General features: G+C 40.0%; 1 protein-coding gene and 1 non-coding gene across 5 annotated transcripts; both read right to left on the reverse strand.

The window, feature by feature from the left end:
- Window positions 1-469: 469 nt before the first annotated feature.
- kif23 (kinesin family member 23) lies at window positions 470-13,682 on the reverse strand. 4 transcript variants are annotated; one of them, XM_067589900.1, is made up of 24 exons: window positions 13,422-13,682; window positions 13,103-13,169; window positions 10,907-11,035; window positions 10,080-10,185; window positions 9,749-9,885; window positions 9,525-9,637; window positions 9,272-9,442; window positions 9,085-9,129; window positions 8,127-8,239; window positions 7,716-7,837; window positions 7,478-7,580; window positions 7,320-7,399; window positions 7,098-7,217; window positions 6,845-7,004; window positions 5,169-5,330; window positions 4,889-5,055; window positions 4,622-4,795; window positions 4,249-4,452; window positions 3,172-3,531; window positions 2,747-2,980; window positions 2,229-2,317; window positions 2,074-2,137; window positions 1,107-1,177; window positions 470-1,029 (listed from the first exon to the last, which is right to left on the reverse strand). In XM_067589900.1, the coding sequence occupies exons 1-24, from the start codon at window positions 13,433-13,435 to the stop codon at window positions 1,014-1,016; spliced, it is 3,021 nt and encodes a 1,006-aa protein (XP_067446001.1). In that variant the 5' UTR covers window positions 13,436-13,682; the 3' UTR covers window positions 470-1,013. The 4 variants fall into 4 exon arrangements, with proteins under 4 accessions (XP_067446001.1, XP_067446002.1, XP_067446003.1 ...); XM_067589901.1 differs by lacking the exon at window positions 9,085-9,129; XM_067589902.1 differs by lacking the exon at window positions 3,172-3,531 and having other exon boundaries at window positions 13,422-13,679.
- LOC137183871 (Z30 small nucleolar RNA) lies at window positions 7,955-8,051 on the reverse strand. Its single transcript, XR_010928568.1, has one exon. It is a non-coding gene; the product is annotated as a Z30 small nucleolar RNA (small nucleolar RNA).
- Window positions 13,683-14,429: the final 747 nt, after the last annotated feature.

Raw genomic sequence — 14,429 nt, forward strand, 5'->3', positions numbered from 1 at the left:
TTTATATGACAGAGAATATTGCTACACTATTGGCACAGGACAGCCCAGCGCTCTAACTCAACATTAAATCTCTTTTCAAGCATCATTTTGAAATAAATGGGTAGTCTCTCCTTATTAGCCTATCAACAGTGCTGCTACATATTGCTCATGTGTTGTTTTATTCGGCATGTGGTTGCTTCTTTAATCAGATACAGAAATCTTTGCCTCTTCTAAGTAACATTTATAAAGCTCACATTTCCTGTCAAATTGACATCATGCCAGCAGAATAGTTCAGTATGAAGGATGTCTCCTCACAGCAGTCAGGCCTCAACTATTCCTGCAGTGTAACTGAACCCATATGTTCGAGAGTTATAATGGACGGCTGTCCTGTGCTGCCATCTAGTGTTCAGCTCCTGGTGCTGAATGTTTGAAGTATTGTGCTCTTCTGTAAATGTTGCATTGTACATTAATCTATTTGCTTACAACAAACTGGTGTTTCAAAGGAATTTTATTCCCCTGGAGTGTACGGTGAAGGAAGGAGAGCTCAGTTTATCAATGGCAGAAGCACATTTTATATATGAAGAAAGAAATTCAAAATGAACAGATTGTTAAAAGTCTTAATTTGAAGCTCACTATTATTCCAGCAGACAGTATGTAGTAAACCAAACCAGTATCACAACAACTTCTCTTATGTGCAATGATGAATGAATTCCACATGTGCCAAGTAACAAATGTGACTATTTTACACACACAAACAGATCCTTTCAGCAGCAGGGTAACAGTAACTAAATATTTGCCACCATCCTTGACTGATTCAAATAACACTTGTTTTTTATAGGTTCAAACACAATATATAAAATATTTTTAAAAAATGACTTTGGTGACCCTTGTATATACACTTTTGCATACATAAAAAAAGCATGGAAAATGTTTAAATAGTTTCACTAGAGAGAAATATAAAAGATTTCAGACTATTGCACAACAGCCAGGTGAGGATATCAGGGAGTGACCAGTGGAGCAGCCGCCAGCTGAGCTTACGGTTTTCTGCGCCTGTAACAGAACAGCTGTTAATGTCAGGAAAAACAAAATGCTTTTCTCAGGTGTAATCAATACAAAGAGAAGCTTACTTGGTGATTCCATGATGCTCATAACCAGGACCCATGTTTGATCCAGCCCTCATCTCCAAAGCCACGGAGCACTGTGAAGAAAAGACAAAGTGAGACCAAATATACTCCTCAAAGTGTTGACCATGCATTTATTTAAAAAAGGTATAATATGTAACTTTTCCGCATTAAAATGTCTACGTATGTAAATGTCTATGTAAACAACTAGACTTATGTTATATATTTTGTTGAGTTGTGTACTTATATTATCCCAAATGTTTCCAATAATGTTCAAACCCAGAGAAATCTGTGCTTTTAATCAAGGTAACGGTCTGTTTCATTTGGTTGGCAGTCAATGGCATCGCTACTTCATGACGTTATCAAACTGACTTTTGTTATTGTTTTGATTAAGAGACCCCTAGCGGCAGAAAATTACATAATATGCATTTAAATGATGGGCCATCGTTTGCTGCAACACAATGTACAGATTACTATAGATGAACAGTTTTTGTTGCTGAAACTTGAAATATGTTTTAATAATCTTGCATGAGATGACCTGGGCTGGATTTTAAAGTTATCAGGTACATCTCTAACCAAATAAAAACATTCCCTCCATCTTATGAAGCTTTTGTTCAGTTTTTGTTGACATTGTCAGATGTGTAGATTAAACTCATGATGTTGTCAGTCTATGTGATGTACTGGGTTACATTAAATTGAAAAGAGTTTGTCTTGTGTTCTCTGCCACTATTTACAGACATAAAGGGGGACAGAAATTGAGAAGTACCTCTAAATGTGACTGATATTGAATTACCCGATCGTAAAATGCTCTTACCTCATGAAAACTGGACAGACTTATACTGTTACTGACTAGCCAACTCTACCTTCCATATTTATGAGAGGTTAATTTCATGATCAATCTACTGTTATATATATTAACATAGACATGGGATAGTGTTTAATATTGGATACTAATCAGTATTAATCATCCTACCCTATTCTCCACATCAGTTCGATCTCCATTAGCAGGGGTGCCTTCTGAGGATCTTCTCTTGCGGCTTAGAAACAAATAGTGACACATACAAAAAGTTAAAACATCAGTATAACATCTGGCCAATCAGTAGCTAATAACAGGCAATGAACTGCTACCTTGGGACAGTGGTGAGCTCCTGTTTCAGCGTCTCGATGTCAGTGAACTGGACAGCCTGTCCTCCTCCTCTGGTTTTGATCACCTCGCCCTGGAAAATGAAGAGCATGTCTTGAGTAGTGGCCACAGTCTCTTATGTAGTAGTTTACCCAAAGTGTACTCAAGTGTACTCCGTAAACACACAGTTGAGGTTTTGCATTTGCAGAAAGTGACTTAGCTAGTGCAGTACATGTAATCTTGTCCAAAACAGAAGTGACTTGTTTTTTAGAGTTCAGACTATTAGCAGTAAAATGGTAGAACAAGTGATTCCCAGGCATTTTTGAAAAGAGATGGTGGGACATGAGCAGAGATGATGGCAGGTAAATGAGTGAGTGAATTTTAATTTTCCGACATTTCTTTTTCAATGCTTTTCTGTTAAAAACAGTTATAGACAATGTTTAGGACTGAGCATGTGATGCTACTAAGCGCAGAAACTTTATTAAACAGCAGTCAAACGTCCAAACTCTTTAAGCAGACTTACCTTAATAAGTTTGGTCTGTATCTCGCCATCAGAGGCAACTTCCTGGTGCGTTAACACATATCTGTCACACTTGGACAGGGCCTTCTCACTGGGGGCAGACACTTGGATGGCATTGGGGATGACGGGCTGCAAAACTGTACCCAAGTCCAGGTTGGAGGAGGGCTTGTGGTCCACCCACTTCTCTCCACCAGCAGAGCGGGAACGACGGTGCAGCGGCCGAACCGGAGTCGTCGTCTACTCCGATCAGTGTGGAAGCAAGAAAAAAACAGATTCATAAAATGCAACTTATAGGAACCCTACATGGGGAAAACTGTGTCAAATATTTTCACTTCATTAGTAGACAGGAAATAATCTGCATCCCCTGAACACAGAAACCTGATTTCACTCTACAACCTCATGATGCCACCTGCAGCTAACACACTGACCCTGTAGCTTCTCTCAAATAGATCTACGTCAAATGTAGGGGAGGGTGTCCGGGCTTCTTCTTCTCTAGCACAATAAATAGCTCTCCTCCTGGCCCGGCTGGCTGTGGGGGCTGCTGGGGACTGGGTTCTTGTGGGTGTACTGGGGGAATGATATGCCTGCTTGCTGTTCTGGGATCCCCGCTGCTCCCATGCAGAGATGCTGCTAGCCACAGACATAGAGCAACTGCTGCGGGGGATGGGGCAGGCGGGCCTTGGGTTCATCTCAACCTCCTCAACTCTACTGGCACTGACTGGCTGTGACCCTGGCACTGGTCCCACAGAGGGAGAATAAACAGGGGACTGGGGGGCAAAGTGGAAAAACTAGACAGAGAAATCACATAAAAATAAATGTTATGGAGCAGCAGCAGACACTTGTACAGTCTAATGTAGTCAAATACAACAGCCTGGCAAAATATTCTTTGTAAAATTTTTATAGACTGTAGGAAAGAGCAGTTTTATTTTATCGCGTTTAAAATCACCAATACAGCCTCCAAACTTACCAAGTTTATATAGTGTGATCAAGGAAAGCCTAGGAGTTTTATTTAACAAATAGCAGATGACAACTTACTTTCAAAGTTGTGTTGGTATGAGTTTGCAGAGGCTTCAGTAATAACGTGGATATTAACCCTAAAACCGACCTTGATGTATAAAATTATGTACTGCCCCTCTGCTCTGTCACTTTAATCTATTTAGTCATTTTTCCTAAAGAAATATAAGTTAAAAAAGAATGTTCAATCAACAACCAACACTAAATTTTAGAGTTTCTTTTCACAATGGTAGCCAACTGCTGTCGCACTAATGCGCTGGACTACATTAAAATGTACAGGTGATCACAATAATGCACCTACTGCCATTGCATAGTAATTAGTAATGTTAGTCCGATCGTGATAGTGTATTACAAAGAAGAGCACAGCAGCTGTTAACTTAGGAGGGACAGAATTCTGTTAAACAGCCACTGTCTCATATGACAATGTTAGTAACATATTAATCAATCAGGAGCTAGGCAAGTCTTCTACATGTGCATTGTCAACAACATACAGGAATAGGTGAGGGTGAGGCTGATCTCTTTGCAGGGAGGCGTTCCTCTCTGGAGGGCCGCTTAGGCTGCGTCTGTTGCGGTGGAGGTTCAGGGCGACCTGGCGTCTTGCTCTCTGTTACGATGGCCTTAAGCTGCTTCAGCTTCTCGTCTTTCACCCAGAGCTTGTTTTGCATCTCAAGCTGCATCGCATTAACGCGTCTTTCCTGCACGGCAAGAGGCATCATGTTAAAGTGCAACACCTGATACGTGTATAAATGATCATTGGGAATTTTTGGGTATGACACATTTGCTGAAATAAACAAATTGTGCTACTTTAAACAGCTATAGTAGATAAAAGGTTTTCCAAATCGTGCAATAAGAGGAGCAACTCACACATTCTTTTTCCCACTTGTGCTGTGTGTCTGTGACGACGCCGTGCATGCGTTGTTCCATGCGTCTCTTGTCAGACTGCTCCCTCATTAGCCTCTGATCTCTGGTGTCCAGCTCATGCCGCAGTGAACGCTTGTCGTCCTCATAGATTTTGGTAGTTTTCTGCAGGATGTCGATCTGGGACAGAGCCATGCAGGACACTTAAGAAACTGAGTATAATTATCCACCACCCAGCACTGTAAGGGAGGTTTGAGTGTTTTGATTTCTCACCTTGTGTTCTTGCATCTTGTTTTTCTTCTCCAAGCGTTCAATCTCAGCCTTGTTGTTCTGGATGATTTTATCCTTCTCTGCTAGTTTGCCATTTTGTTCATGAATATAATCGCCTTTGGAAGCAAGGTTGCCGTCCAGCTCCTGAAGCATAGACTTCATCATGTTGGCTAAAAGAACAGGAATGAGATGAAACATGAGCCAAGATAAGAAGTCCAGGTTAAAATTAGCCTGAACTGTCAAAGCCACGAAGTAAGAGCTGAGCTGAAATGCGAGCAGGCACCTGCTCTGTTGTATTCTTCAATCATCATCTGCCTGATCCTGTATCTGTTCTGCAGAGCTTCGATCAGCCTGGGCAGGGTGATGTCATCGTGAGGGTCAGTCAGCTCAGAGGAGGGTAGAGGTGGGAGGCTTTGCACCAGGTGGTTTATAACAGAGGACACATCTAAGGGAACAGCTACAGTTAACCCAAGACTTTTTCTGTGCTTATAGGCAACAAAATATTACAAACATGAAAGATCTACAAATACAGTATACACCCAAATATTAGTAAATATATATATAATAAATATTAACAATAAATAAATACACATAATATTTTTCTGGAAATTATATTTGCAAAGGTTTGGCTGTCTTATAGGTCTTTTCCATACAAGTGCTGGCTTCACTTGACTCGATTTGACTTGGCGTAGCAAGGATTTGCATCTCCATTACAACAGGGCTACCTGCTTGAAGGTGTGTCTAACTGATGACGCGCTTGTCTTGAGTCGATGACGATTAAAAGCAGTGGGCTGTATACATCCATGGCTGTGACTAGTGGCCAAAGGAGTAGCTGTAAAATGTTGAACACACACATCATTTCCTTTCCTATAAATTCTTCACAATGAAAGTCCCCCCTTATTTTTGCTGCAAGTGTTTTTACGTCATGCAGTATGGCAGGTACAACAAATTGTTTACTTGTTGGAGGTGAGTGGTTTGCACAAGTGCAGTAAGAGCCTGTTGTCTGCAGCTCTTCATCTAACATCCCACTGTGGCTGTTTCTGCTTGTACTCCTTGCAGTATTTCTTACTGATCTGCTGAACAAATAGGCTGACACCACAAGATCTGGATATATATTTGGAGCTGTTTTTATTGTAAAATGGCGCCGCTAACAAAGTTCTGCTAATTCGGTGATAAACACATTTCCTATCAATTCTTCAAAATAAAAGTCCTGTTATTTTGTTATTTAAACCCTTTTAATATGAAGCAGCAAAAGCAGGAAATGTTGGATTTTCATCAGCAGTAACTTAACACGACTCCTATACAGCTGAAAGCAAATAGGAAGTAAAATAAAGCAGATATCTGGAAGCACAAACAGGAATGCAGAAGACGTACTGAACTTCAAACCACGGACATTCAGTTAGAAACTACAAAAATATTCAGAGATGGTCCATCTCGGGCACAACTAGGCGCATTTAAACTGATAATGGAAATGCAAATCAATGTGGCATGGTTTGACTCAGCACTGCCAAAAGTGCCGATGGAAAACTATTACATTTGAGGACTAGAGATTGAAATGTCGTTATGCATTCACAACAGCAGAAGTCGCCTGTGAAATAAAATAAAGGTTCCCGTTTGACTGCAGAGATGCAACATGATGAGCGACATAAAACCTCATCTAGAGTTCTTAAAACCTCTGAAAGGAGTGAGTACATAGTTAAATAAAAAACTGGGTGAGACAACAAAATTAGAAATGACAATAAGATATAGCCTGACATTTACTGTCTTATTTCATTAACTAAATTTTAAAATGTTTATTTTTATTGATTAATTGCATCATTCTGTGACAATACATTTAAAAATAGGTGAAATATATTATATCTGCCTACCTTAATTTACTGTTTATTTAACGGGTAATTGTCCTGTAATATTGTGATATTCTTGTAAAGCAGTCTTTTTGTAAAGCTTGTGTTATATTACCTCTGTTTATTGGACCACCACGCTCCTCCAACTTGCGAGACAGTTCCTCTTTAAAGGCCTGGTTTCTATGACGGCGGCCTGGTGTGAAGCCACAGATGGGCCTGTCCACTGGCCGTGCCACTTCCACCTCCTGGGTCATCTCCGCAAACCGCATCACGAGCTGGACAGACAGAGAATCTCGTGTGTCAGACGAAAAGGGACTTGCATCTACATATAAATAAAGTTAGAGAAGCAAGGTACGGGATGAACTGACCAAGGTTTCCTCGTAGTCGTCAGCCTTGGGATTGACACAGACCACCATTTTGACTTTGCCCTCTCCGTCAAAGTAGTTCTTGAACAGATGGGTTACTTTAGAGTCTCTGTAGGGGACCATCTAGAAGAGAGACACTTACATCATTTTATGTATGTATGTGTGTATATATATGGTCCATCAATGAATACATTGAGTGTTCAACTTCAGTCTAGTAATACAAACCCTGTTTGTGCCACACATTTGGTTCTCTCGCAGTATCTCAATGCACGTCCGCAGATTCAGCAGGGACTGATTAATGTTACCTGTAAGGTAACATGTCATTTAATATCACATGAACCTCAGCTATGAGTAAAACCAAATCTTACTGTTGGATAACAAACCTGCTTCACGTATTCGGGTGCCCTCTGCTCCCGTCCTACCGGTGCGCTCACTTCCTGCCAAGTCCACCAGGCACAGCTGACTAACACTCACCTGGTTCTTATCCTGAATAACAAGTTCAGAAAAGATTTGGATTAAAGGAACATGGATCTGATATCAAAATTGGTGCTCCATTATTATCCAAATATGGATTACAGAACTGCACCAAACTCTGGAACCGGATATTTAGTTTCGACTGACCTGGAGAATCGTGTCGCCATCTGCATCAAGGGGAGCCTGAGCCAGTTTAATAATGAACACACTGTGGGAGCGGCTGGACTCTCTGTTCAGCCGGGTGTTGGCAACCTTCCTCTTCTTCTGACCTGGAACAATATTATACAGGCAACTTTTCAAGCATATTTACCAACATGTAGCATCTTCAAGTCCAATTTAAACCACTCTAAAACATTATAGGCACAAAACTCCAACTCTTCCATGACCTGCTCAGAGAGAAGATTAACTGAGGTCATTTCCTGGTCAGAGCCGACCCGGAGGGCAACAATACCAGGTCAGTCACATCTACGATCATCAGTGCAGCGTTTTCCTCCCCTTCTTTTACATATTTATCCCCTTACATTTGATTCAGGTCTCTTAAGTGATCTTACAACTCACCTCTCCAAAATACTTGAAATGCCTCCTCAGGAGACTTGACTTCAACCTCCATACAACCGGCCACATACATGTTGTGGTTCTGATCCTCTCTGAGGATTTTAGATTGAGGTGGTCTACGTTGAGAAAATAAAAAATGTTAGTCACTCAAGACATAGGATTGCATTTTTCATGCAACAGATATGGAGTGTGGACAAGGGAGGGGGTTGCTTGATTCCAGCCATAGAAAGTAATCACTTACAAACATAAAGCAACAAACAGCAGGTTTTAAAGACACTGAGGAGCTTTGCCATGACAAAGACTTAAAGCAGCAGAGGGAGGGCAATATAATGATTTATTTTTGGACTGAAAACACTTGTCATCACTGGAGATGTGCTTTGGGAGGCTGTTTATTGAAGCCCAATACTTTCTTGGAACCAATCGAAATGTGTCCATATCACAAGTATCACAAACTGAACTACCAAAATTTAGAATTAAAAGCTTCCTCCAATGTATACTCTTAACTCAGTCTTTTAATTCTTTAAGAATATCTGATTTAAATCATAATTTTGTCAATTGTACAAAAGTTCATGTAAAGTTGCTTGTGTTTAGACAACATGTACCATTTTATAACTATGGCTTCTTTTGTTGAATGAAAAAGGTGTTTTTTCAATAAAATTATCATTAAAAGTATTGTTTTGTTATTTGTTTGTGTGATTTGTGATATTGGGTTATACCAATAAAATTGACTTGACAATGATGCAACATGGGTATCATACCTAAAAATTTCAAATGATACCCAGGCCTACTTTTGAATAACTTCTTAGTTGCTGTGAAAGCACTGGTACAAGAGGAATTTTACTGCTAGTAATTTCCATAAAGTTTGTGAATCTCCAGCAATGACAAGGTTCTTTTTATAAATCAGGTCTGCAAACTAAATCAGGCTACTACTCTGATGTATGAGTATGCACTGGTCACATACATAAAGTCAGTGTTCTGGCGCATAGGTGTGCCTCCACCATTCCACCTAGTGAAAAGAAAATACAATAATTTGTGTTCCAGCTTCTTTGCTATACAAAAATAAACTCTAAAAACCACTGTGCTTTAAATATTTCAATGTCATATATCAAAATATGATATTCTTTTCAATTGACATTCCCTGTACTCACTTTGGCTTGATTACGTCTTCCTGAGTTTCCTCAAGGAGATCGTAGATGTAGTTGTTGTAGATTTCTATGTAGGAGACGAAGACGCCGTAGCTGCTGTCCTCATCCACACCGTCTGCTTTAGAGGCCTCCTCCGGCTTAATCATGTCAGCAATTTCAGGATCAAGTTTTTGTCTAAAATCAAAGTAGTGAATTACATGTTATACATCAGTTATGTTGTAGCAGATCACTGGTATTGTACAGGAGTCAGACTTACCTGGAGGAGGAAGATTTAGGAGCAGACAGGTTATTATCCCGTCTTTGGCGCTCCAACAATGCGTCGACTTCACTCTGGACATCCATGCCATTTTTATCATCTGTCTTGAAAACCTGAACAAACAGGATGAACGGTATTAAACCATTGAAACAGACAGATTTTATATATCAACTTCTGTGGGTACAAAATATGATCAACATCGTTCTTAAGTGCTACTGTCTTACATATCTTTTGGCCTGGTATGGTCCTATGCTGTTGAATATCATGTCAAGAGAGCGAGGTAGAAGTCCACCCAGGCCCGGAGAGCCAGTCATGGTGAACGTCTTTCCACTTCCTGTGACTCCATACGTGAAGAGCAGACCTGCAACAAAGAATATAGAGAAAATGAACTGCCAGACAAACTGAAAAGCTGAGCAGACATGTATGTCCGAGTCTTTATGTTTACAGAGTGAAACCCACAGGTGGCAGTAGCAGAAAATACAGCAGAACAGCTCATATCAGGAAAATGGATACACTTTAACTGGACTTCTTTCTGGAGACGACCGGTGCTCTTACCATTTTTTCCATGGATGAGGTCATCAACAAGAGGTTTGGCAACATACTCAAACAGCTCCATCTGAGATACTGAAACTCCGAAGACTTTTTTGAAGGAATACTGCGTCTGAGAGGCAAAAGAGATGGATATTTAGGGGAAGCATATTTGATTTAATGCAGGCATAAATACATTTTTCAACAAATCTCTTCAAAAGACCAAAACCAACAATGCTAGTCTGTCTCACTACTTCCTGATTTTCCTACTCTGGCTGTGGCACTCCGTCCGAAGCCCATTAGTTCCTACTACAGGTTAATCTTTAAAAAAAAACAAGTCTCGAATTCACAGTTTCACTTTTTCAAAATGGTCTATCACTGGCTCTCCTGCCAGCTGGATGTGTCTTGAATACCTCAACAGGGAGGCATCCAAAAGGCATCCTTATGCTAATCACCTCAACTGGCACCTTTCAATGTGAAGGAGCAGCTTCTACTACCAGCTCTTCCTGGATATCTGAACTCCACGCTAGAGGGGTTAAATAATCTGTCTGGCCTGGGAGCCCCTTGAGATCTCCCAGAAAAGCTAGAGGACTTGAGGGACATATGGGCTACCTTACTCGGTCTGCTACAACCATGACCTTGACCCTGATAAGTGCTGGAAAATAGATGGACGGGCTTACAAAAGGCCAACTAATTTGTTCATAATAAGAGAAATATACAATATGAGCAACCTTAACCTATAAACCAAAACTGTAAAATAATGATGAAATAATGTGTAAATTATGGCAAATGCCTATGCTATGTCTTTATTATACTGGTATTTATGGAACAAAAGCTACTCCTAGATCCATTACCTCTTTGTACTCTCCATTTCGGTTTGTTTTGAAGCCATCAGGGGCGTGTAGCTGGATGGTGCTGCTGCTGATCACCTCAATGCAGCACTCCTCATCTTCCGCACCCAAAGGTCGCACACGGCAGTACACCTGAGTAAAAAGTTTCAAGTTTCTTTATCGTTACACAAGTATAACAGAGTAATAATCTTAGGTTTCAGTTCATTGACAATGCAGTAAGGGGAAAAAAATATTTGAAATAGTGGGGGAAGAAGTAAGGGAGGCAGAGTCCCGATCTATCTAAAAGACTGCCTCACTGTCCACAAAATCACCTCATGCTCAGAGTTCAAGAAAGACGTATACATTTTGTTGGACCTCTGTTTTGGTAGGGACATGTGACCATTGTTGGTATGCATCTGGTTTTCGTCCAGGTCACAGTACAACAACAGCTGCACTTTCAGTCATTGATAACATTGTCTCCTCCCTGGATAAAAAACTATGTTTATTTTTTTGCAGGTGATAAAATTTTATACGCCCCAGGCTCTACCCCAGCTCAGGCCCTGACTTGTCTTCAGTCTGCCTTTCATGCTTTCCAATTATCATTCCTTAATCACAGACTAGTTTTAAATGTAGAAAAGACCGAGTACATGATATTCTCCACCTCCACCAGTGACTCTGGCACCCATATTACTCTTGCTGAGTCATAAAAATACTTCATAGGCATTTGGCTTGACAGCTGACTATCATTCAAGATTCATATTCAACATTTAACTCCAAAATTAAAAATCAAACTAGACTTCTTGTATAGAATCAAAGGATGTCTGTCGTCCTCCAACCGTAAAACTATTGTGCTGTCGACCTTCATGTCCTTGAGTATGGAGAACTTCTGTATTGTCATGCTGCCCCATCAACACTGGGTATCATAGTGCACTACACTTTATCACAAAAGACAAATTTCGTACTCATCGTTGTTCTCTGTATCTCAAGGTCAGTTGGACTTCCTTATAGGGATTCACGATGATATCGGCATGTCATCGGTATCGGCCGATAAAGGCTTTAAAATGAAATATTGGCATCGGCCTGAAATGAACACTTCTGCCGATATGACAGGCTGATTTGTCGCCTTCTCCTCCGCCGCCTGGCTGTGCTTCCCTACGGACTGTTTCACTTTGACGGTCCGGGTGTTTCCTCCGCAGGCTCCACTTCACTCAGCTACCCAACAGACCCGCTACTTCTTCCCACTTAAACCTAAATAACAAACCTGGGCTCGGGGTGTCATTCAGGTTAAAGTGAGAAGAAGTGGAGCCTGCGGAAGAAGTACCGGGACCATCAGGGTGAAGCAGTCTGCAGAGGACCTGCTGTGTTCACCTGCACAGACAGGAAACACCTCGGCTGACAGGATGTACCACGCTGTTTGAAAAAAATTATTTTTGCTTTATAACAGCAGTTGGCAACCAGTGTATTAGGTGTATTACCACCACCTTCTGCTCTGGAGTGTGGACCAGAGATTAAATCCTACCCATTAATCCCGTCTGTCGAATAAAGTCAAAGAAAACCATACTGTAAATTTTAATCCTGAGCTCAAGAACTCCAGTCTTCCTAAGTTCTTCCTTCATATATTGTCTTTCTTGAACATACTTAGTACAGTTTGATTGCATGCATAACAGTCTCCTCAGCCAGGTAGGAAAAAATATGCGCATATTTCAGTATCGGTAATCAGCCAGAATGAGTTGAAAAATATCGGCAAAAAAAATCCAATATCATCTATCCCTGCTTCTTTAGAGTCAAGAAGAAAAAAAACATCTCATGTTATTCATCTATAACGCTCTACTGTTGAAACTTCAAAACTACCTCACATCTCTTCTCTCATTTAAATCTAATAACTACAGTACATGATCCAGTAACTACTTGACCTTAGATATCCTTCAGGTACACACTAATGTTGGCAGAACTGGTTTCAGGTACAATGCACCTTTTAAATTAAATGAACTGCAAACTACCCTCAAACTTGACTCTTTACATTCCTCTTGGACATTTTAAAGCTTTATTATCTGATGTTTTTATTAGTAGGTGTTTTTATTAATTCCTTGTTTATTGTGTAGTTGTGTTGCTTCTGTCTGATGATTGTGTTCTTCCCTCAGGTCTGTCTTGGAGGAGACCTTACTCTCAGTTAGACTTCCTGATTAAATAAAGATTAAATAAATAAACTGTAACACTCACCCCAACCGGGTCTTTCTGGTTGCTGGAAGGCTTTTTTGGAGGAGGCCTGCGGGGGGTTTTACCCTTCCTGAAATGAATCATTCACATATTATCAATACAGCTCATTGTTAGTTTTAAGTTTGTCCTTACAGGAGGCGGTGACGAGCTAACAAAGCCACAGGCTAAACTGCGGCTAGTAGCTAACGTTAGCCCCCCGGGCTAACGTTACGGCTGAGCTCGTTAACAAGTCCGAAAACTGTAACACAACATTTAGAAACAGCACAATACTCGCTGGAAATATACTTTGAACGCGATATATAAAATATTAACCACTACTTACGCCTGCCTGATCATTGTAGCTGTTACCTCTCGTGGTTTTTACCGTTCCCGTTGTTACAAGTTTGAACTTTCCCTCCGCTCCGCCTCAAGTCATAAGACTTTTCAAAACGAGCCGCTGCAGCCAATAAGATCTCAGAACAGCAGGACACGTGTTTCCGCCTTCACTGCTGAGCCTTTTATAGAGATAAGACACATTCAAATATGAAGAAGTCATCAGATAAAACTGGTTAAAACCGATATTAGCTGACTAATGAAACAGTCTTAGAAACCATACAAACAAAAGTAAACAGCAACAAGGTGAACTATAGTCTCAACAACAGTATTGTCAGCGATGTCACCTTTTTTTAAAAAAGATTTTAGATAGTGTTTACTGCAGGATGTGTTTATTTCAGATTGTTATATCCAAATGTTACCGAGGTTAAAGATCACCTCCAGACATGTTTTAAAATGTATATAAATTACGAACTTTGAAAAATAATTTTTGTCTGATGTGGTTTTTACAAAGAAATGTTCAATTATCTTGTTAAAATCCTTAAAATTACATCTCCTCCTTCTCACTCGTTAAAAATTACAGAAATTATGAATATGCAAATATATTTCATTCCAGTGGTTTAACTGCTGGACACAAGATGTGTCCTACTTCACTGTAGAGTCCATTCAATATATGTGCACTGTAAATAATGTGTAAAATCAGATTTTCAATGAGCACAGAGAAACTCCAAACATGTTCTTTCACATATTTTATAAACTCTCTAAAACTCATAAAAACAAAAAGAGTTCATACAGTATTAAATATTAACTGTATTTATTTGAAAATACTGAACATGTTTTTTCTCCTAATTGTCTTTGTCCATTCTTATTTCAATGTCCTTTCATATATCAATTTTACCTTCCATTTACATTGTTAAACTCTTCGGTTGTAATGAAGGAGAAATTTGTTTTGATTAATAAAGTCTTTTGAAAAAAAAAAAATCAAAACATGCCGTGTAACCCAACACGTGACACCTAC

This window comes from Thunnus thynnus, chromosome 5 (assembly GCF_963924715.1).
Source record: "Thunnus thynnus chromosome 5, fThuThy2.1, whole genome shotgun sequence".
NCBI classification, from domain to species: Eukaryota; Metazoa; Chordata; class Actinopteri; order Scombriformes; family Scombridae; genus Thunnus; species Thunnus thynnus.

What these genes read in the sequence shown, in the direction of transcription:
- kif23 (XM_067589900.1), bottom strand. An exon ending in GAAGACGTAATCAAGCCAAA is followed by an intron (nt 9,130 to 9,271) that starts GTGAGTACAGGG and finishes TCTTTTCACTAG; the next exon opens with GTGGAATGGTGGAGGCACAC. An exon ending in ACGACTACGAGGAAACCTTG is followed by an intron (nt 7,005 to 7,097) that starts GTCAGTTCATCC and finishes CTGTCTGTCCAG; the next exon opens with CTCGTGATGCGGTTTGCGGA.